Source organism: Onychostoma macrolepis, chromosome 13 (assembly GCF_012432095.1).
Source record: "Onychostoma macrolepis isolate SWU-2019 chromosome 13, ASM1243209v1, whole genome shotgun sequence".
Classification (NCBI taxonomy): Eukaryota; Metazoa; Chordata; class Actinopteri; order Cypriniformes; family Cyprinidae; genus Onychostoma; species Onychostoma macrolepis.
The window spans coordinates 14,243,861-14,265,674 of NC_081167.1; the positions used below are offsets into that span (position 1 = coordinate 14,243,861).

A 21,814-nucleotide genomic window follows, 5' to 3' on the forward strand; every position below is an offset into this window, starting at 1 on the left:
ATGTTAAATGGACTTATAAAATATTATTAACCAGTAACATCTTGCAAATACTTTTTTTTCTCTCTCAGCCTGGTTCCCTTAAGGGCACCTGGAGATTTGGTTTGGTCCTCACCCTTCACATAGTGTGACCCATTAAATATAACTATAAAAATAAATTAATAATAGTGGTAATAATATTATTGCTCATTATTTATGTACTTCTTTTAAAATAAAACAATAAACTAAATAATAAATTCTTATTATACTATTATATTTTAAAATATAAAAGGAGTATTAAATAGAAATACAATTATTTTATAGTAAACTTAAAATTAAAATGACAATATTTACTTAATTTTTTTTAAATAATATATATATATATATATATATATATATATATATATATATATATATATATGAATTTTCATAATTTTCAAAAATCAGCTAATTTTAGAGGAAAATTTCAGACGGCACTTAGAGGCTTTTGCATCTGAACTCTTCATATATATATATATATATATATATATATATATATCATCATTATTATTATGATCAATTATTACTATTAAATGTGAAAATTGAATTTTGCGGCTCAGTCCAGAATTTCATGATGCATCGTTTCTTTGATTCTGCAGAATCCCCTCCTTCACTCACTATCTCAGAAAGTTTAAAATATCAAGTTCGCTTTGTAACTAACACCCTCATCTTGTCTGATCTCATCTGTTCAAGGTCTTTACACACATCTGCGGCTTTTCAGATCTGTCTGTGCTGGCAGACCTCCTCCTCTCATTTCACAGTGCTGGGTTCTGTCAGTCCTCCGGCCTCCTTAGTGTCTAAACATTATGAGGCTCTCCTTTAATAATTCTTCCTAAGCCTCTCAATCTCCCCAGCGTCCCTTAGTCTGTCAATCAGCCTCATAGGCATCCTCTCCTCACCTTTATTCACAAGCCACGAGCACTTCAGAGTTATTACCCATAATTCCCTGGGAGGACCACAGCATCATCCTTACAATGACAAACAATGGGGAGCTGAGATAGTGCTGACAGGTACAGTCTGTCTGGCGGTTCATAAAAGACTTTTGTAGCTCTGATGTAACATGAATAGCAAAGGAAAGTGAAGACAGAAGGGAAGGGAGGAGAAAAGGACAGTAATTGGTTCTATCCTGCTGCGTCTGTCCACCAGCTGTCTCAGCGTATCCAATGATCATTTCCACCTCAGAATACTGGACAAACTTTGCCATTTCACTTGTAATGGCAGCTGTTACGGCAAATGTCTCGTTGTTACTGCTTAAACTGATGGTAATACTGACCACCAAGTGAAAATAAAGGTCACGGCAGTGCTTCAGCAGAAGACGTTATGCTTGTATGGCTTTAATGGTAGTGGATTGATGAAAATGGATATCTTAATGGCTCATTCTAGCACATTTGAAGATGCTGAGAGCGCCTGATACCCTCACTCAATACAGAGACATACAGTACGGTGATTATATCAAATGTGAATAAGCCGTATTCGCTTCTAACTTTGTTTGCTCAAATTGAAGTACAACTTACACAGTCAGCCTGCGTTTGTTGAATATAACTGAAAGTTTTTGTGGACGACGCTTTCGAAATATCATAGCATAGAACAAGATATCCTCTATATTAAACATGGCCTATTGCTTTTCATAGATTCCTCTGATCCTATTTGAAGACCACAGGCCGCAAATCATTTTTACTCACCCATATCCTTAGTATAGCTCTGGTTGAACATGACCTATGAGCCAGTGAGAGACCATTTTGCACCCGCTATAGTCATTATTCATGACTGTCGGGATCCCATGGCCCTGCCTGTTCTCATCGCATACAGCTGTCCAATTTAGACATTGCGGGGGTTTCTTGGGGGTTCTGGCTGTGTCATCTACTGGTATGTCATGAAACTGTCCTGAAAGATCCTCAAGACCGATTGCAGCCTTAGGCAGCTAAACTGATGAGTCACCCACATCCAGTCTGCCCACAAAGACGTGTGTGTTAGTCAGTCCTTAGGTATGTTAGTGCGCGTGTGTGTGTGTGTGTGTGTGTGTGTGTGTGTGCATTTTCCTGCAAAAGTGTGGAAAGAGAAAGACAGGTAAAGTGCTGTTTGACATCAGACCCTAATGTTGATTGGCAGGTGGGTATTACAGGAGTTCACCTGTAACACTGACTCATCAGCTTTGGTGAACTTTTAGTGAACTTTTTATTAGGTCTCTAACTTGAACGTTAATAGGATCTGTTGTTCACACAACTTGTAGATAAAATCCTGACAGCCTTCATGAAATGAAATTAGCGCTGCAGGTGCTTTGTGCTTCAGTGTATTTATTTGGAATTGGATGCAGAAGATGTTTACCAGTAATGGCATTCAATAATCTCTGAGGCAGAGGCTCTTAACCTTGGGGTTACAGCCCCACATTGGCTCACCAAAGATGCAGATTGTGTGTGTGCATTATACTGTGTGTATATATATATATATATATATATATATATATATATATATATATATATACAGTATATACATATATATATATATATATATATATATATACATATCTGTAATGTTATTCTGCATTGTCCCTGTTAAATAAACAACTAAATAAATATATATAGACATAAACACACACAAAATATACTTTTTTTTTTTAAATGCAGATTTTACTGACACCAAACTTTAGTTTACTCAAAAATATTTCTAAAAAATATTGAGTAATTTTTAAATAGTGTGCTATTTTTAAATAGTTTAATAGTGTTATATATATATATATATATCAGTTTGGTAGTTTTAAATGGCAAAGCTTTACATTTACTTTGGCATTAAATTAACTCATTTTATACTTGGCAAAGTTCTGCAAGATTAAATAAATTTAATTTAATCATTTATTTATTCAATATTATTTTGCATAGATTTTGTGTGTGTGTAGATGCAAAGGTCAAAACACACCATCTCACAAGGTGCAACAAATCTTAATGAATCTTAAGCTGAGTGTACCATTTGCTGGCACTTAAGCAGGATTCAGCGCTCTTGATTGCATTACATTACAGGACCAAATATTGTTCCAAGTTGGACAGAACAGCGGAGATGAGATGAATACGCTTTTAATTATCATGTCGGACTTTGACAAGCTGCGGTGCAACACACAACCCTCAATCCTCCCATTAGACAGGATGAGTGCCAGTGATGCCCAAATTATTTGTTACAGTTACAGAGTCAATAATTATACAATTGGCAAAATGTTTTCTTATATTTTACTACTTAATTTGCTGTCTGTGAGGCTTAATGCTGTGCATGGGTGAGGTTGTGGGGGTCGTATGTATCTTGGAACTTAAAAAATGGGTCATAGACCTAAAAAGGTTGAGAAAACCTTAGAAATATTTCACTAGAATACGTTTGCATCTGGTGTGAAAAAGCTTTTTTTGTTAGTTTTTACACCTCCGTTTCACAAAGTCTTTCACCGTCTCACTCTTTCTCTCTGTCATCCTCTATATCTCACACTCTCTCTTTTTTTGGAGCCACAAAGTCTGTGTGTGAAATTCGGTGGCATTCTCAGTGAAAGCAGGTGGGGGTTTTGGGTGAACATTGTGGCTGGCCTTTCAGGAGCTTACTTTAATCTCTGATTTGTAAAGCAGGGTGGCAAAACACTTTCTCTGTCCAGCTGTGACCGCTCAGCCAGGCCAGCGTGACCATTTCTGATATTTTTCATTTGTAATTATTGTTTATATTAGAGAAAAGGGCTAGGAAATCCAGCAAAATGAGAGTATGAAGAGAGACAATGTGTTTTTTTCTTCCAGTTTTTTTATTTGTTACTTGATTACGATTGTAAAACTGCAGCTGTGCCTTTGCCAGCAGGTTTTCTTGGTGTGATGAGAGCTGATTTCATGTCCCAAATGCCTCATATCACTAAAGTTATTATAATGGCAGACACTGAATAATGCAGTGAAAACTAGATGAGAACGATCTCAGAATCAGTATTGTTACCAAACTCAAATATACTAATGTAGTTACTGTACTTATCTGAGGCTTGGACAAGAGTATTGAAAAGCTTACAGCACAATAGTACATATTGTTATGCACAAGCTGCAAGATTATGAGAAATTTCCGACATTTATGAGAAGGAAGCAGCTTTACGGGATGTGGAGATATTTGATTAGGCTTTGTTATCATTCTTTTTTTTAGTTTTTGTAGTTTATGATCATACTTAAACTGGCAGATCTCATAAAACTATCATGTTGCTTGTTTTGGAGCAGGAGCCCAACTGGACATTTGAAGTCAGCAGACCATCTTGAAGATATGCATTGCATTTTCCATAAATACTCCACTGCGTAGAGGAGGAGCGGACAGGAGGGGGTGATCAGATAAAGACCAGGGGCAACCTTTGTGTGTCTTTGTGTAGGAAAGAGAGAGAAAAACAGTTCAATTTCTTTACACCATGTCATCTTCATGAGGAAACCCCCAATTTATCATGAATGTGACATTTATAGATGAGTGCACATTTGTAACACTTATGTGGTTGCAATATTGGAATTTTCATTATGTTATGCACAGTATTCTTCATCATGAGTAAGCACTTAGCCTGCAACATTTTATCTCATCTTTAAATCTAAAACTAATTAATGTTGGGCTAAAACATTCTGGTTGAGTATTCCAGGGATGAACAACCGAATGACTCTGAGACTGCTCAGGGGCTTTCTCTACTTTAGATGTGATTCTAAACTGATTCTGCTGCCATGGCATTCTCAAAGCCACCCACACACATGTGAAAGCTCACATGCACATATGCATCCAAAACTCATCCAGCCATTGACTCTGATGCTGTTGGTGTAAGTGGATGGGGTTCAGCTGGTCGTTTGTAGCCTCAGGCTCTCTATGGGTAGAGAGTTTATGGTCTCTCGTGGGTTCATTTACATCTTTCTTTTTGGATCAGGAGTGCAGAAATGTGTTTAGTTTTGTTTTAAAGGTTCTGCAGCTAGGTAAAGTGTTAACATTGAGCTAGCAATGAACTGTCGCTCAGTGGGGTCTCATTAAGTCTCATTGAGTTGTATTGCTCAAAGATAAGATTAGATTCTGACACAACCACTGCATAAATCATACTTAAATCAAATCCTAGAAATGGTTGTTTTGTGTTTTATAGATTCAGAGCTATAATTCATGGCTTATGATGCACTGGAAGTTAACCTAGACAGAGAGCTGCCTCAGCTGCTTTTGAAGCTCACTTTTCACTATCTTGACTCTGAATGATAACATTTAGTAAACATCTCTCTCAAGTCTTATATGCTCACCAAGACTGCATTTATTTGATTATAAATACAATTAAAAAGTAAAATGGTGAAATTATATCTTTTATTTTCTTTGTTTTAACATACTTTAAGATGTAATTTATTTATGTGATGGCAAAGCTGGATTTTCAGCAGTTATTACTCCAGTCTTCAGTGTCCTTCAGAAATCATTCTGATATGCTGATTTGGGGCTCAAGAAACATTTATTATTATAAATGTTGAAATCAGTTGTGCCATCTAATATTTTTGTGTAAACCATGACACTTTTTTCGAGAGTTTTGATGAATTAAAAGTGCATTTATTTGAATTATTATATTTTATAATATTATACAATAAAAGTCTTCAATTTAATGCATCCTTGCTGAATAGAAGTGTTAATTTCTTTTAAAAATGGTAATGTACATACTGCAACATTTTATAAATTTGTAATATTTAAATATTTATTTTAAAGGTTTATTTTATTTTTTTAATATTGTAACATTTTTAAGCATTCGGTTATAAACATTTAAATTTTTCACCTCATTTTTCATCAAAGAAAATCCATGAAGCATTTCGAGCTCAGTTTTCACTGGTTTTAAATTGTAATACTTAATTCATGGTAATATTATGATATTATCATTATTATTATCATTATTGAAGACTATTTGCATCAGATTTGCGTATTCTGTTCCACTGGAAATGTCAAAATAAGGGAAGTCGTGGCCTAATGGTTAGAGAGTCGGACTCGTAACCCAAAGGTTGAGTCTCAGGTCCGGCAAGGATTGTAGGTGGGGGGAGTGAATAACCAGCGCTCTCTCCACCCTCAATACACGACTGAGGTGCCCTTGAGCAAGGCACCGAACCCCCAACTGCAAAAATGGCTGCCCACTGCTCTGGCTGTGTGTTCACGGTGTGTGTGTGTTCACTGCTGTGTGTGTGCACTTTGGATGGGATAAATGCAGAGCACAAATTCCAAGTATGGGTTACCATACTTGGCCTCATGTCACTTTCACTTCACTTCACTTCACTTTATAAGTTCAGCGATGTAAAAGTGTAAAGAACCCATAGATCTAATCAGCCATCTAATTCAATGTGCATTACAAGACCTTCTAGTTGGAGCTCAGGGAGTTTGCTGCCATCTGGCTGAGGAAACCTTCCATTCGGCCTCACATCACCAGTTCTTCTAACAGAACATCAGAGGAAATTCAGTGAAATCCGCTGTCCTCCTTCCTGCTTTACTGCTTTGTATTTTACTCACAGGAAAATCTTCCTTTCTTATCCTGTCATCTCATTCGATCGTTTCTTTGTGCTTTGCATCTTTTATTCTTCTCATTGTACAATACACTCACTGCGTGTGAATGTCTAAAATTGCCGTCAATATCTGAAAAGAGTTAAAAATCGTGGAGAAAAAATTGTTGCCTTTCTATTTTCAGTTTCTTTGCTGTGTGATACAGGCTAGTATGGACATGTTAGCTTAGGCTGAAAGATTCGTTCATGACCCCTGTGAGGTGAGAGGGTTGTTTGATGTGCTCAGACCAGCATGGCCAGTATTTAACTTCTGCTCAACATGTTTCTCTACTCCCATTTTCTTTGAGCACATACGCAGAAACTTTTAATGAGCCAGCGAGTATTGTGTTGAACAGGTGATACTGAAGATAATGAAAGCAACAACAGCCCACTCGGATATTAAAGTCTATATCTGGAATTCTTCTATATTGTAGGAACTATACTACTATAGAATGTGTGATCAATCCGAATTTAGAGACCAATCAGAACCTATAGGTGGAACTATCTTATGTATTCTAAGAGCTATAGAGAACTAAAACTAAATACATCTAGTAAAGTCCAATTTTAGATAGCGAGAACATGACCTCCAATATTTAGGTCTAAAAGAGCTGATAAGGGCCAATCACAAGATAATATCGCTTTATCTCGAGGAGGACACCTTTCAAGATCTTCGCTTTGCAATGGAGAACTTGACATCTCATCAAAAAATAAAATCAGCCTTGGAGTTGGGGGATGGGACAAGGGTGTCTTGGCACCATCCTCCTCACTCTCTCTCATCAAGCAGAGATGTGTCCTTCAGAGATCTTGAACCAAGTCCTTGACTGTGTCCTTCTAAGCATGCCCAGTCACATACACATACACACACAACCTCACTGAGTCTAAATCAACTACTGTAGGAAGGCATTTTATTTCTTCCCTTTCATTTTTCTTTTATTTTGTCAGCAGACAGACACACCTCCACTGACATCTCCCTGTCAGAAATAAGATGGATTCCATTTTTCCTGTGGATTCCATTTTGCTAGTCCCAGACAAATGTTATACACTGTCACTTTCAAACCTTAAAAATGAAACTTGAATATGACAATGAATAAATTATTTACTTCAAATACTCTGTGATGTTCAATAGTGTTTCCTTAGCTACTGCACTGATCATCCCTTTTTTACTGTCAGCAAAGACAGGTTCTTGAGTTGGCTATAAGGTTCTTTGAACTGCATTTTGGTTTCTGGGATCTTTAAAGTTTAAATACATATTCATTTGAAAGTGTAAATGGTTCTAATGCATCACACAGGAAGCAATCATTGAGTGCATTGCAGTGACTTGCATTGCAGTGCAGTGTAATAGTCAGAAAATAATACATATGTTAAATAAATATAGTAATTTATTTAGAATATTTGGAATTAAATTCAAACACATTTCCATTCAGCATGGATGCATTAAATTGATCAAAGGACATTTATAATGTTACAAAAGCTTTCAAATAAAATGTATTTAATTTCAAATAAATGCTATTCTTTTGAATTGTCTGTTAATCAAAAAGAATCATGTATCATAGTTTCCAGAAAAATATTAAGCAGCAAAACTGTTTTCAACATTGTAAAAAATAAAAAATAAAAAAATGTTTCTTGAGCAGCAAATCAGGATGTTAGAGTGATTTCTGAAGGATCATGCGATACTGATGACTAATGATGCTGAAAATTCACAGGAAGGTATTTCACTTAAAAATTCTTAAAGCTGTTACATTTTAATATTATTTCACAATGTTACTGTTTTTGGATGTATTTTTGATCAAATAAATGTTGCCTTGGTGAGAATAAGAGACTTCTTCAAAAAAAAAGAAACATGATGCAGACAACCAGGGAAAAATGAAGTGGTCACCCAAAAAGAGAAAAGCAACAACAGGCTCTTCCACTGCAGACAACACAACTGATTATAATAGGAGCGATTTAGTTTTATAGCATCATGATGCACCACTTGCATCCAGTGCAGACACGCTGTCAGCCTGTAAAATGCTTTTTTTGTTTCCAATTGTAACCTCTCATTTTAAGCGGACAGCTGCTCAGTCTACTCAAACCTGAGAGTCGAAATCTAACAAAAAAGAAAATTTACAGCTCTTGCACAGAAGTTCCTACAATATAGAAGAATTCCAGATATAGACTTTAATATCCGAGTGGGCTGTTGTTGCTTTCATTATCTTCAGTATCACCTGTTCAACACAATACTCGCTGGCTCATTAAAAGTTTCTGCGTATGTGCTCAAAGAAAATGGGAGTAGAGAAACATGTTGAGCAGAAGTTAAATACTGGCCATGCTGGTCTGAGCACATCAAACAACCCTCTCACCTCACAGGGGTCATGAACGAATCTTTCAGCCTAAGCTAACATGTCTATACTAGCCTGTATCACACAGCAAAGAAACTGAAAATAGAAAGGCAACAATTTTTTCTCCACGATTTTTAAACTCTTTTCAGATATTGACGGCAATTTTAGACATTCACACTCAGTGAGTGTATTGTACAATGAGAAGAATAAAAGATGCAAAGCACAAAGAAACGATCGAATGAGATCACAGGATAAGAAAGGAAGATCTTCTTGTGAGTAAAATACAAAGTAGTAAAGCGGATAGCGGATTTCACTGAATTTCCTCTGATGTTCTGTTAGAAGAACTGGTGATTTCCTCGGCCAGATGGCAACAAACTCCCTGAGCTCCAACTAGAAGGTCTTGTAATGCACATTCTGCTCAGTTTGATGGGTGAATTAGACAGCTGATTAGATCTATGGGTTCTTTACACTTTTACATCGCTGAATTTATGAAGTGAAAGTGACGTGAGGTAACCCATACTCAGAATTAGTGCTCTGCATTTATCCCATCCAAAGTGAACACACACAACAGTGAACACACACACACAGCCGGAGCAGTGGGCAGCCATTTTTGCAGTTGGGGGTTCGGTGCCTTGCTCAAGGGCACCTCAGTCGTGGTATTGAAGGTGGAGAGAGCGCTGGTTATTCACTCCCCCCACCTACAATCCTTGCCGGACCTGAGACTCAAACTCGCGACCTTTGGGTTACGAGTCCGACTCTCTAACCAGTAGGCCACGACTTCCCTTATTTTGACATTTCCAGTGGAACAGAATACGCAAATCATTCTGTCTTCAATAATGATAATAATAACGATAATGTCATAATATTACCATGAATCAAGTATTACAATTTAAAACCAGTGAAAACTCGAAATGCTTCATGGATTTTCTTTGATGAAAAATTAGGTAAAAAATGTAAATTTTAATTTAATTTCTCATCAACATGTAGATATGCAAAGAGGTTTTTTTAAATGTTTTTTAAGTCGATGGTGCATTAATCACCATTTTATTAATTAAAAAAATGAGAATTTCTTTCAAATTTGAAATGATTCATCAACTACTGCAAAACTACTATGATGCAAGAAAAACATGTTGTGCTTTAGTAAGTTATTAAATTGGATCAAAAGTGACCTAGGAGTGAATGTAAAAGTTGTATGCAGATTTTGAATGCATCAGGAATAAATCTGTTTAAGACTGGTTTTCCCTCTGTTAGGGCAAAGCAAACAAACCTGCTATCAACTACAATGGTTGCCAGCCAAAAACGAATAACAGTGTCATAATTCTCAGCATTAGTCTGGCGGTATTTATTCTTATGTTGCATAGCACTAAGCCTCAGGATTTACAAGGCTATAGTGTGCAATTACATTTAGAAAAAGCGAGTACAATCACCCCACTTTTCCTTGATAGAGAGACAGATACTGCCGAGTTCCAGAAAGAGTGTTTAAACTTCCTCCATGGTAGGACAGATAAATACCTGAGACAGTCTCATTCTGTAGATTTATGTTTCATCGCTAGCCCTTGTCCCAGGTCGACTTCAGGGGACAGTAAGCACAATTTGAGGCACATTTCCATTGAACCTGTGGCTAAGGCAGTTTAATATGAGTGTTTTCTCAAGGACGACAAGAGAAGCATCAGTAGCCTTGTCCGTCTTCTTTTCTGTCTCAGGGACACAACTGATCCCATCTGAGATACTGAGCAGTGTGTAAAATCAGCGATTGGGTACTGTAATATATGAGCCACTTATGGTAAAACATGTCAAGTGGCTGGGCATTTATTCTGAGTAGCCAGTAACAGAAGGTGTGCAATTAGGGTGTTTGAGTCCTTGGTTGTTTTGAGGGCAGTTTAGAAGGAGAAAACCTCCCCAAAGGCTCGTAGCTTTAAACAATCAGCTCCAGACAGGTAGAAGGTCTTATTTTTGGCTCCGTCTGCATGTGTGCGTTTGAATAGGGGAAGTAAATGGGCTTGAAACCCCACAGTCTGCACCTGCCTCACAGTCTGTCTTTGCTCACATTATGACATCAAGGCACAGCCACTTCTATACGCTCCAGCCATATCGTTTCCTCACTTTTCCTGGATAGGTCAGAATCGTCGGCACAGAGCCAATGATGCAAAAAAAGCCCTCTGTTTGTTACGGATGGAAGAGCATCTCACTGTGGACCGCTCACGGTGTTATGTTATAGAGAGTTGCACGCCTACAGGTTATGTTTATTTCTGTTGTGGATGCTGACAGTTTTTGAGGAGATTCTGAGGGAAATTTGATGAGTTTGTTGGCATTTCCAAACACAGACTCCCAAGGGCACACAACACACATACGTCTTTACTGCAACTACCATTCCCTTCCAAATTTAACTATGCCATCTTTTTCCTGTCACTTCTGTTGCAGGTGGGAGGTTTTGAATCTTTACACTTGAAGCAACATCTTTTATAAAGCCTTTTACAATCATCCAAACTTCCCGAGTCAAATTAGCCCAATTTGACAGCATGCTGGGGAAGAAGGAGAAAGATACGTTCTCATAAATAAGAAATGGAGTAAAATCTTAGAGTCTGACCAAAGAATGCAGAAATGGTATCTATATTTGTCTTTTTGTAAGAGCTTCGGTTCTTATCCTACTGCTGTCAACACATTCGCAGATCCTCAGGAGATACAGTCTTGTATTCTGACTTCATACTGTTTACTCCTCTGCATTAAAGAGAGGCAAAAATAAATGTCATGCACTCTTAAATCTGCGACAGAGCATACCTGAAGGAGCACAGCTTCCATTTCCTGAGCTCCTGGGAATTCTCTGGCAGAATGAAGATGTATTCCTGCGGTTTGATTTACAGGAGACATTAGAATATGCTCAGTCTCTGTGCTTGGAGCACAGGCAATAATATCATGAAATCAGTGATTGCACAACTTAATATATCAACTTACATCCTGAATACTTTTTAAAATCATACTCTTACTGCAAAAATCTGTTCAATGTTTTAGTGTATGCATTGTTTTACAGAAAATATACATAAATGTTCTTAAAAATGAGGCTTTGTCTAAAGAAATATTGAGGCATATAAAGAAATTATTTGTATTTACTGTATATATTTATTTATTTATTTATGCTTGCTATATATTATTAGCAGTAATATTTATTACTCTTATTCTTACGTTTATTTTTCTTGTTTGTGTGTGTGTGTGTGTGTGTGTGTGTGTGTGTGTAGGTGGGCAAAGATAAATAAAAAATAACAAAACATAAATTAATAAATAAAATGATTTAATTTTGCAGCGTTGCTGTACCTGCTGGTCTGCATTCTGATCCAAAGCACAGAAATCCTTCACAAAAGTCATATTTTTGAATGAACTGCAGACGTTGATCCACAATTACAGATGAAAGTGATATATAGTAGGCTACTGTTTTATCTGCAAATGATGAAAGGAAAACTCGCTCAAGATTTCAGCCATGGTTTTACTTTACATAATAAAACATGTTTTCTGAACAAGTTGTACACACAAATAGCTATCACAGTACTCTCTTACATAAATAGTAACCCACAATATCTATGCATGCAATGAGAATAGAATGCACACAATGAGTGTCTCTAACATCTTTTTCTCTCTCCTCTCTTTCCTCCCTCCCTCCTCCTTCAACACTGCCCTCTTCTATCTTCGCCGGAGCAGTGGATCACTTGGGCATTGAGTTCATGGGTAAGAAAAGAAAGCGTTTTCTTATTGGCAGAGTGATGAATCATGCTTACAGAGTTTATATGTGCCGAGGCGGCTGTGTATCTGCTTTGTGCAGCCATGCTTTTCTTTTCATTGCATGTGTTTGAATGTGAACGTTCCTGTTATTTCTTTTGACTGTGCACTGTATGTGGGCTAAAATGTTGTTTTCCCTTTTTGACTCTTCACAACAAACAGCTCTTATGAAGATACCCTCAGAGTCGTCATGAATGCATTCACATTTGTAGAGATTTAATATCTGAAGCATAAGGTTGCTTCATTCACATTTGACAGGACTAGAAGTTATTCTGCTATTTACCATCAGCGTTGTGGTGCAGGGATATGTACTTAGACTAGTTTTGTATCAAATAACCACCCTGTGCAGTTTGTGGTCAGAGATTAGTTACAGAGAGCAAATTATAAATGCACACGGTTGAGATCATAGGTGTCGGCTCACTGCCTTTCATTTGCTCTCAAACTACTCTTCCCTCTGCTCCAATCACTCGCCTGCATTCCACTGCAGAATTCCAATGCTCTTTGGTCTCCTTGGAAACGGCATTGAAATGTTGAGAGGACAGTGACAGGAGACAGTGAGGGTGAATTCATATTGTTGGCACAGTTTCAAAGGTAACGGTCTCAGTGTCTGTAACATGTTTGTGGTTAATAAAATGTATTGTGCATTTGACATTGCATATGTAGACATATGCAATAATGAATATTAATTTTTTTGCACAAATACACAATTTACTGTTTGCATCAAATAATCTAATCTAATTACTCCAGATTCTTAATTACCCCATTATTAAGTGGCATTTCATACGACTTTAATGTAACATCATCTTGTGCCTTAGAAAGAGACATGTCTATCAGTATTTTGATTATAGAGCTTGGAAGATTCCCAGAGCTATAGATCGATGGACGAGGAAGGGTAACAGGCAGATGGATTTTGTTCACGTTGATTTCCAATTTCCATTGCTGAAGCCCATAGCACTCCTCTTCCAGAAGGTTCCTGATTGAGAGGAGCCGGCTCTTCGCTCACTTTGATATCTGGATTTCGATTGTTTTTCCTTTTTTCTCTTTGTCCAGCCAAACTCAACAAGATAGATGCACTCACTTCTGTCTGCACAATCGTAGACAAGCTGAGAGCGGTCAGAGTACCTGATTTCATCAAATTAATGACTGAACTGGTTTCAATGAGCTCAACACACATCTATCCAGCATCTATCTATCTATCATATATATATATATATATATGTCTGTCTCTGTCTAACTGTCTGCTTATCTATCAAATTCTGAATTATTGAACATCAAATTTGGCACCCTACAGCCTTGTGGACGTCATGGACTATGAGACCACATGAAGTGTGTGATTTGAGACAGGGCTTAAGTGTTTTGATTCTGCCGTCTGCAAAAAAGATTATGAAGGCTGAGACGTGCTTTCATGCCTTGCTTTATCTCACACAGCTGTGAGCGTGACAGCTTGTTTAAGACTTCGTTTAAGCATTTATTTTCAAACCATTTATGTGATGGTTTGATAGTTGCCATGTACGCACTCAGAGTTCAGAATGATACCTGTGAAGTCAATGTCACTTCCTCTTAATGGCAACGGCAAAAAGTGGACTACATTGATGAAAGAGAGTAGAGTGATTCCTGTAGGCCTTTTAAGACCACATACTGAGCTTGGCTTTTCCGTTAGTGAGCATAGGGAACATAGGAGATGACAGAAGTAAAAGTAAAGAAAAAAGGCAAATGTTTCAGAGTGAGAGGTCAGAAGAGGTCAGAACCTGTGAGTTTATGATTACACAACACGGCTCGGCTTTAAAGCAGTTCTGATTTTTACTTGCCCTGCCTATAGTTTTAGAAAAAAATAAAAGTAATTTGTGGACAATATTTGCCAGAATGAAAGTTTTCTTAAAAAAAAAAAAAAGTAAATTAAATTTAAGCTGTGGCATATGACGTCATGTGATGCACAACATTGATTTATTTATAATTCATTTGTTAGCTATCTAGGTGATGTTACCTTGGTGATGAATTTAAATCAGTAAAATTCACTTTTTTCTTTTAGTTTTCAAGGTATAAAAACATGGACAAGATCAACAAATGTTAGATGCAGTTTCAGTGGGCCTCATATTTATAGTGCATTGCTACAGCAGCCTGTGTCTGAATATATGCCGGTTATAGAGATCTTCTCCATCATTTTTTTTTATTACTGCTGCCATGATCACAAGAAAATGTACACAAATGTCTCTTCTAAATACAAAATTGAAAAAGTTTATAGTGCCATATTAATTATGCCAGGCAAATAGCACGCATTTTATAAGAAGCCTAATTTGCATTGAAAGGATGAATGTTTGCTCTGAAAAGAATAATTGGTTAATTTACATTTGCACATTACATTCTATGCTGAATTGTGGGTGTTTCGTAAATAATACACAAGGTTTTGCACCAATATGACCCCAATATTCTCCCCGGGCCTTTTTTATATATATATATAGTAAACCCCTACAGTGGTGTGGTCTTGTGGGTAAAATCAGGGTAAAAAAAATCCTGTATTCTCTTTGAAGGTTATGGAAATCTTAAATAAGTGTTGAAGTTGTGTGTTTACATGAAAGGGTCAAAACCTTTGATGTGTGTTTGAGATGCCTGTAGCACCTCTGAAATGTCAGATGTCTCAATCATTATGCAGTTCAGTCATGGTTATTAGGCAAGCATGGCTAGCCCAGAACATGCCTGGTACGTCTGCTAAAAAGTGCACACTCAGGTCACACTTAGACGCAAACTTGATTATTTCACAAGTGTGACTTCTGAAAAATACCATACTTCTGTTTACTTTCAGACCTGACAGGTCAAAATCCCCCCAAAAAATAAATAAATAAGACGAGCTCTATGTACTGATGTGTAAAGATAAATAGAAAACCAGCAAACAGATTCCACTGCATTGCTGTCACTCAGTGGTGCGTATCACATGTCAAAAAAGAAATTTCTAGACAGAAATGTCAGGGAAATGGAGCAAAATCTGTATTGTTTGAAAAAGAACTCATACTGTATAGTGACTATTTATTTATTTATCTATCTATCTATTTATTTAGGAGTGTCTCTTTTAACAAATTGTATTTATAATGCACTCTATAATAACATTAAACGTTTTAATGGTTTTATGCTTAACAATACTGCATTGATTTGATCAAAGACATAGTAATATTGTGATATATTACAATTTAAAATAACTTTTTATATAAATCTATTTAATAGATTTTAATTTTAATTTTGTTTTTATTTCTGTGATACAAAGCTGAATTTTCAGCATTTATTACTCCAGTCTTCAGTATCACATTGTCCTTCAGAAATCATTCTAATATGCTTATTTGGTGTTCAAACATTTCTTATTATTATCAGTGTTGAAAAGAGTAATACTGCTTAATAATTTTTTGTTGGAACTGGAATTCTTAATATTATGAAAATTCGAAATACTAACATTTATTTGAAGTGTTTTTTTAACATTGTACATGCTAAAATATACTGTCACTTTTGATTAGATTAACACATCCTTGCTGAATAAAACGATTAATTTCACTTTTGAATGGTTGTGTTTGCATAAATATATATATATATATATATATATATATATATATATATATATATTATGAATCCTGAGAAAATGTCTGAAGTATCCCGAGTGCAGTGGGTGTCATTAGTAGGATGCACTTCTTGTAGTCTTGGTTACATTTTCTGTCTGTGGGCGCCTTAATCAATGGCAGGCAATGTGGTGTACGATTATTTTCTCATAGCCCTGGACCAGTTTCCTTGTAATTGAGATAAATTACCTGTTGCTCCCCAATTATAAGTGGAATTGCCCTAATTAGATACTTGAGATCATTGATTTGCTTTTACAAAAATTTTATTTTTCTAGAATGTGGAAAAACTTTTTTCATCTATCATTAATGAAGCTGACTGACAACACTCCAGTGATTTGTGTGGGAATAATAATAATAATAATAATAATCATCATCATCATCATGATCATAATACTTGACAAACAAAAGTGGCTCTAGCTGGATTTGGATTTCTAAAACTTAATAAAATGTACTGCATAAATGTAAAAGCAAACATTAAAAAGCAAATCTTTTTAATTGTGTTTTTTGCGCAACAGAGTTTTCAGTTTGATGTAGAAATATTTTTTTTCCTTGTACTTTACAGAGACATGTTAGACTTGGATATTTCAAGAGCATTGATGATACGTGTAAAAGTATGACCATTAATAGCAGGCTCAAATGAAAGAATGGATAAATTAACATAACACCCCACTTTTCCTACCCATCACTCTCTTCTCTTTGAGAGGATCAATGATATGTGGAAGAGGATGAGGTAATGTGTAGGAGCGAGGATGTGCTAATACATCCCACCTCCTCTTATCTCTCCTCCTCCCTTTTTTATGCTTTTTGTATCCCAGGGTTTTCAGTCACTTTAATTATGTGATGGTGGACATATAATGGCATGGGAATAATAAGTCAATTTGTGAAGCATGACGATGAATAAATAATGAAACTGAGCAATGCTTGATTAGTTTCACAAGGTTTTGCACTTCCATTTATTGATATTTTCTGCAAGTTAGTGGGCTTATATGAACCGTGATGATCCATTGAATAATCTATTATATCTATATTACCTGGACACTATAAGGGGGAGGAGAAGGATCACCCATGGAAATATGAATGCGTAAACTCAATATGATGGCTATAGGATAAAACGAGAAATAATAAATAAAATAATAAAAACGAGAAAAGCACATGACAAATTCACTAAAACTTAAAGTAAAACTGCAATTAAAACTAAAAACATATTATACACTAATTCAAAATATTAATAAAATATAATAGCAATTATATACTGTAATAGTTACAATAATGCTAGTTTTCGAGTTTACTCTAGCCTTGTCACTTTCAGATTTTATTCCTGATTTATAATAATACAACATTATTGAAACACAATCCTGACCCGTTCAAAGCTATATGCCTATTACTTCCATATAAAATAACTGCCTGGGGAGGTTACTAAAATGCACTCAAGGGAGTATGATATTACTTTGTGTAGCCATGATGACTTTACCATGTTAATTTCACCTGCAAGGTTAACACTGCTTTGAGTCTGACCTTGTAAAGCTCGCGATTGCTTTATTACTAGTCAGACTCGCAGTCATGTAGCTGACACATTCATTATACTCCAATGTGTTCAGTGTGAAGTTAGTGCCATCTCTTGTAGAGTGTGTTGTGTCTGAGTATAATCTGATTGATTGCCTATTAACAGTTGTGAAGACAAGCGTGATTTACTCTTTCATATGAGAAATGACAGCTGCTATTTTTCACACTTAATAGTGTCAATTTAGGTTTAAACACTTGTCCTGTGCCATCCATCCCCACAAAATAAATAAATAACTAACTAAATAACAACATCTATTACTTGCCTCTTTTCAGCAATTCAGTTTCACGACTCCCTGACAGTTACATAGGGGTTTTTGCCGCATTGCAAACTAGCATTTTGGAAAATCAGGCTCCCACTGGTGCAGCCAGCCATGTTTTATTCTCTTATTCCAGGCTAACTCTATTACAGCAACAAATATTTAGCCATGTGCTGCATGCATTGTCATTGTTTGTCTGTAGATGCATTTTCATATGTGCTACAAACTTGTTTTTGTATAGTAGCGAATGTATTGCTCATGTCTTTTCTTGTGTTTTCCTCCTTGTTTGTTTCGTCCCAACAGAGAGCAAGGAGGTGTACAAAAGACAAGTGATGTCTATCACATGTATCGCCATGGGGATCAGCTTTCTAGGCACCCTCTGCATGGCTCTCTACTGTCGAAACAAGTAAGTGGACCTCCGAATTAATCAAAGCTTGAGCTGTTCCCCAGAGCATATCATTTGAAAGACGGGCACAATATAACAAGCTAGAGGAAAGAATGACTGCTATGGAAACCCAGAAACATAATGACTGGAGGTGGGGACGTAATTACTTTCTCATAAAAGCACCCTCAGCTCTACTGGCCACCTTTCCAACAGGAATGAATTAAAACATTTTTGGCCCATGGCATGCATTGAATGCGCTGCTGCTGGTGCTTTCACTGTTCAGCTTTTACGGGCTCGTTTCAAGTTTTTATTGAGACAAATATATTCACAGTCATTATAGGCTCAAGATGACTATTTTTACCTTTTTTAACTCCTCAGAGCTGCTCATTATGTGTATTTAAAAATGCATTTGTTAAAAGACACAATAACTTTGTTTTAGTGAGCTGCCACACTGCCTACTTATTTTTATCTTATTTTATCGTACTTAAATTTCATTTATGTATTCACAAACGTTTTTTTTCATTCTCCATCTTGAATATACAAGGACATCTAATTTTAAAAATGTGGTTTCTAGACATTTTACTACTGAAAAATATATTAGCAGTTAAAAAAAAAATTAATTAAATTGTGGGAACCCTGAAGAACTATATTTTATTTACTACATTTTATTATTGCTTTTTTTAACTGAGAGCCTAAACATTCAAATAAGTTTTAAAAACAAAATTAGGGCTATAGGAGACCTTCAGGTATTATTGTGGAAAATAATATATATAATTTGCCTTATAATTTGGCCAAAATTTAAGTATCTTAGAAAGTAGAATAATTAAAACTCCAGCCTTTGTAATAGCCTCGGGAGAGCATATGATACTTTAAAATGCTTAAAATTCTGCTTTTTGTAGGAATAAGTAGGAAAAGGGTAATAATAGTCACATTACACTGAAATTTTGATGGATCTAATCCATGTGGTTGAGTATATATCCATATTTCACCCATGAGTTGAGATAAGCATCAGTATGAGCAACTGACTGCAAGTCAGAGCTCCTGAAGCAAGAAGGGGTGTGTGCGGAACAGCCCAGAAATTTAAATATAACACATGATACAATGAGTGAGTGAACTGACAGAAGAAAAATCAAACAATGATGTAGTGACATTTAAGTGCACCAGTAATTATTTTATCTCCCAGGAAAATAACTATGGGCTGTCTTAACTGTCAGAACGTATTCTTACAGATGATGGGTGATGTGTTTGCATGTGAATGAGTCTGCTTGTGTGTTTATGTAAATAAATATCCTCATAGCCCATGGTATTTGGATTCTTTACTAATGATGCTGCCCCCTACAGGAGAAGGAGGGAAAAGCTCCAGGCACACTTGAAAGAGAGCCGTAGCCAGAAAAGCTACAACCTCAACTCTTCCAGCCTGGCCCCTAAACCCAGCCTTAGGCCTCAGCAAGGCCTGCAGCTCCAGAAAGTAAGCACCTCTGGCCCCTTTTATACCTCACATTAATGTACGTTTTGTATCCGCATAGTATATTCTTGAAGTGGATTGCATTTACAGTGAGGAAAATAAGTATTTGAACACCCTGCTATTTTGCAAGTTCTCCCACTTAGAAATCATGGAGGGGTTTGAAATTGTCATCGTAGGTGCATGTCCACTGTGAGAGACATAATCTAAAAAAAAATCCAGAAATCACAATGTATGATTTTTAACTATTTATTTGTATGATACAGCTGCAAATAAGTATTTGAACACCTGAGAAAATCAATGTTAATATTTGGTACAGTAGCCTTTGTTTGCAATTACAGAGGTCAAACGTTTCCTGTAGTTTTTCACCAGGTTTGCACACACTGCAGGAGGGATTTTGGCCCACCTCCACACAGATCTTCTCTAGATCAGTCAGGTTTCTGGCTTTGAGCTCCTCCAAAGATTCTCTATTGGGTTTAGGTCTGGAGACTGGCTAGGCCACGCCAGAACCTTGATATGCTTCTTACAGAGCCACTCCTTGGTTATCCTGGCTGTGTGCTTGGTCATTGTCATGTTGGAAGACCCAGCCTCGACCCATCTTCAATGCTCTAACTGAGGGAAGGAGGTTGTTCTCCAAAATCTCGCAATACATGGCCCCGGTCATCCTCTCCTTAATACAGTGCAGTCGCCCTGTCCCATGTGCAGAAAAACACCCCCAAAGCATGATGCTACCACCCCCATGCTTCACAGTAGGGATGGTGTTCTTGGGATGGTACTCATCATTCTTCTTCCTCCAAACACGTTTAGTGGAATTATGACCAAAAGTTATATTTTGGTCTCATCTGACCACATGACTTTCTCCCATGACTCCTCTGGATCATCCAAATGGTCATTGGCAAACTTAAGTCGGGCCTGGACATGTGCTGGTTTAAGCAGGGGAACCTTCCGTGCCATGCATGATTTCAAACCATGGCGTCTTAGTGTATTACCAACAGTAACCTTGGAAGCGGTGGTCCCAGCTCTTTTCAGGTCATTGACCAGCTCCTCCCGTGTAGTTCTGGGCTGATTTCTCACCTTTCTTAGGATCATTGAGACCCCACGAGGTGAGATCTTGCATGGAGCCCCAGTCCGAGGGAGATTGACAGTCATGTTTAGCTTCTTCCATTTTCTAATGATTGCTCCAACAGTGGACCTTTTTCACCAAGCTGCTTGGCAATTTCCCGTAGCCCTTTCCAGCCTTGTGGAGGTGTACAATTTTGTCTCTAGTGTCTTTGGACAGCTCTTTGGTCTTGGCCATGTTAGTAGTTGGATTCTTACTGATTGTATGGGGTGGACAGGTGTCTTTATGCAGCTAACGACCTCAAACAGGTGCATCTAATTTAGGATAATAAATGGAGTGGAGGTGGACATTTTAAAGGCAGACTAACAGGTCTTTGAGGGTCGGAATTCTAGCTGATAGACAGGTGTTCAAATACTTATTTGCAGCTGTATCATACAAATAAATAGTTAAAAAATCATACATTGTGATTTCTGGATTTTTTTTTTTAGATTATGTCTCTGACAGTGGACATGCACCTACGATGACAATTTCAGACCCCTCCATGATTTCTAAGTGGGAGAACTTGCAAAATAGCAGGGTGTTCAAATACTTATTTTCCTCACTGTATATCTTACCTTCCAGTCTGTCTCTACTAGTGTGATCAGACTTTTTAAAAAATAGATTGATGACTGTTCTGTGATGACTCATTGTCTATTGAAACAGGAAGCCTGGGGAGGACATATCAAAAGGATTTTCTTTTTAAAGAAAATCCCAAAAGACATTACTTTACGTCATAGCTGTTGTCATGAACAATTGGCAAACAAATAAGACCCCAAACAGACTCCATTGCCTGAGAGAAACTTTAATGGATCATTTATTCAGTCCCGATTACAAAT

General features: G+C 36.8%; 1 protein-coding gene across 2 annotated transcripts in view; it reads left to right on the forward strand.

Moving 5' to 3' along the window:
* LOC131551820 (pro-neuregulin-3, membrane-bound isoform) overlaps nucleotides 1–21,814 on the forward strand; it is a 315,008-nt gene that overhangs the window by 275,386 nt on the left and 17,808 nt on the right. For both annotated transcript variants that reach the window (XM_058794979.1, XM_058794980.1), the window contains exons 4-6: nucleotides 12,536–12,562; nucleotides 18,336–18,438; nucleotides 19,759–19,885. In XM_058794979.1, the coding sequence (XP_058650962.1) occupies nucleotides 12,536–12,562; nucleotides 18,336–18,438; nucleotides 19,759–19,885 (257 nt within the window). The remainder of the gene's footprint in view (nucleotides 1–12,535; nucleotides 12,563–18,335; nucleotides 18,439–19,758; nucleotides 19,886–21,814) is intronic.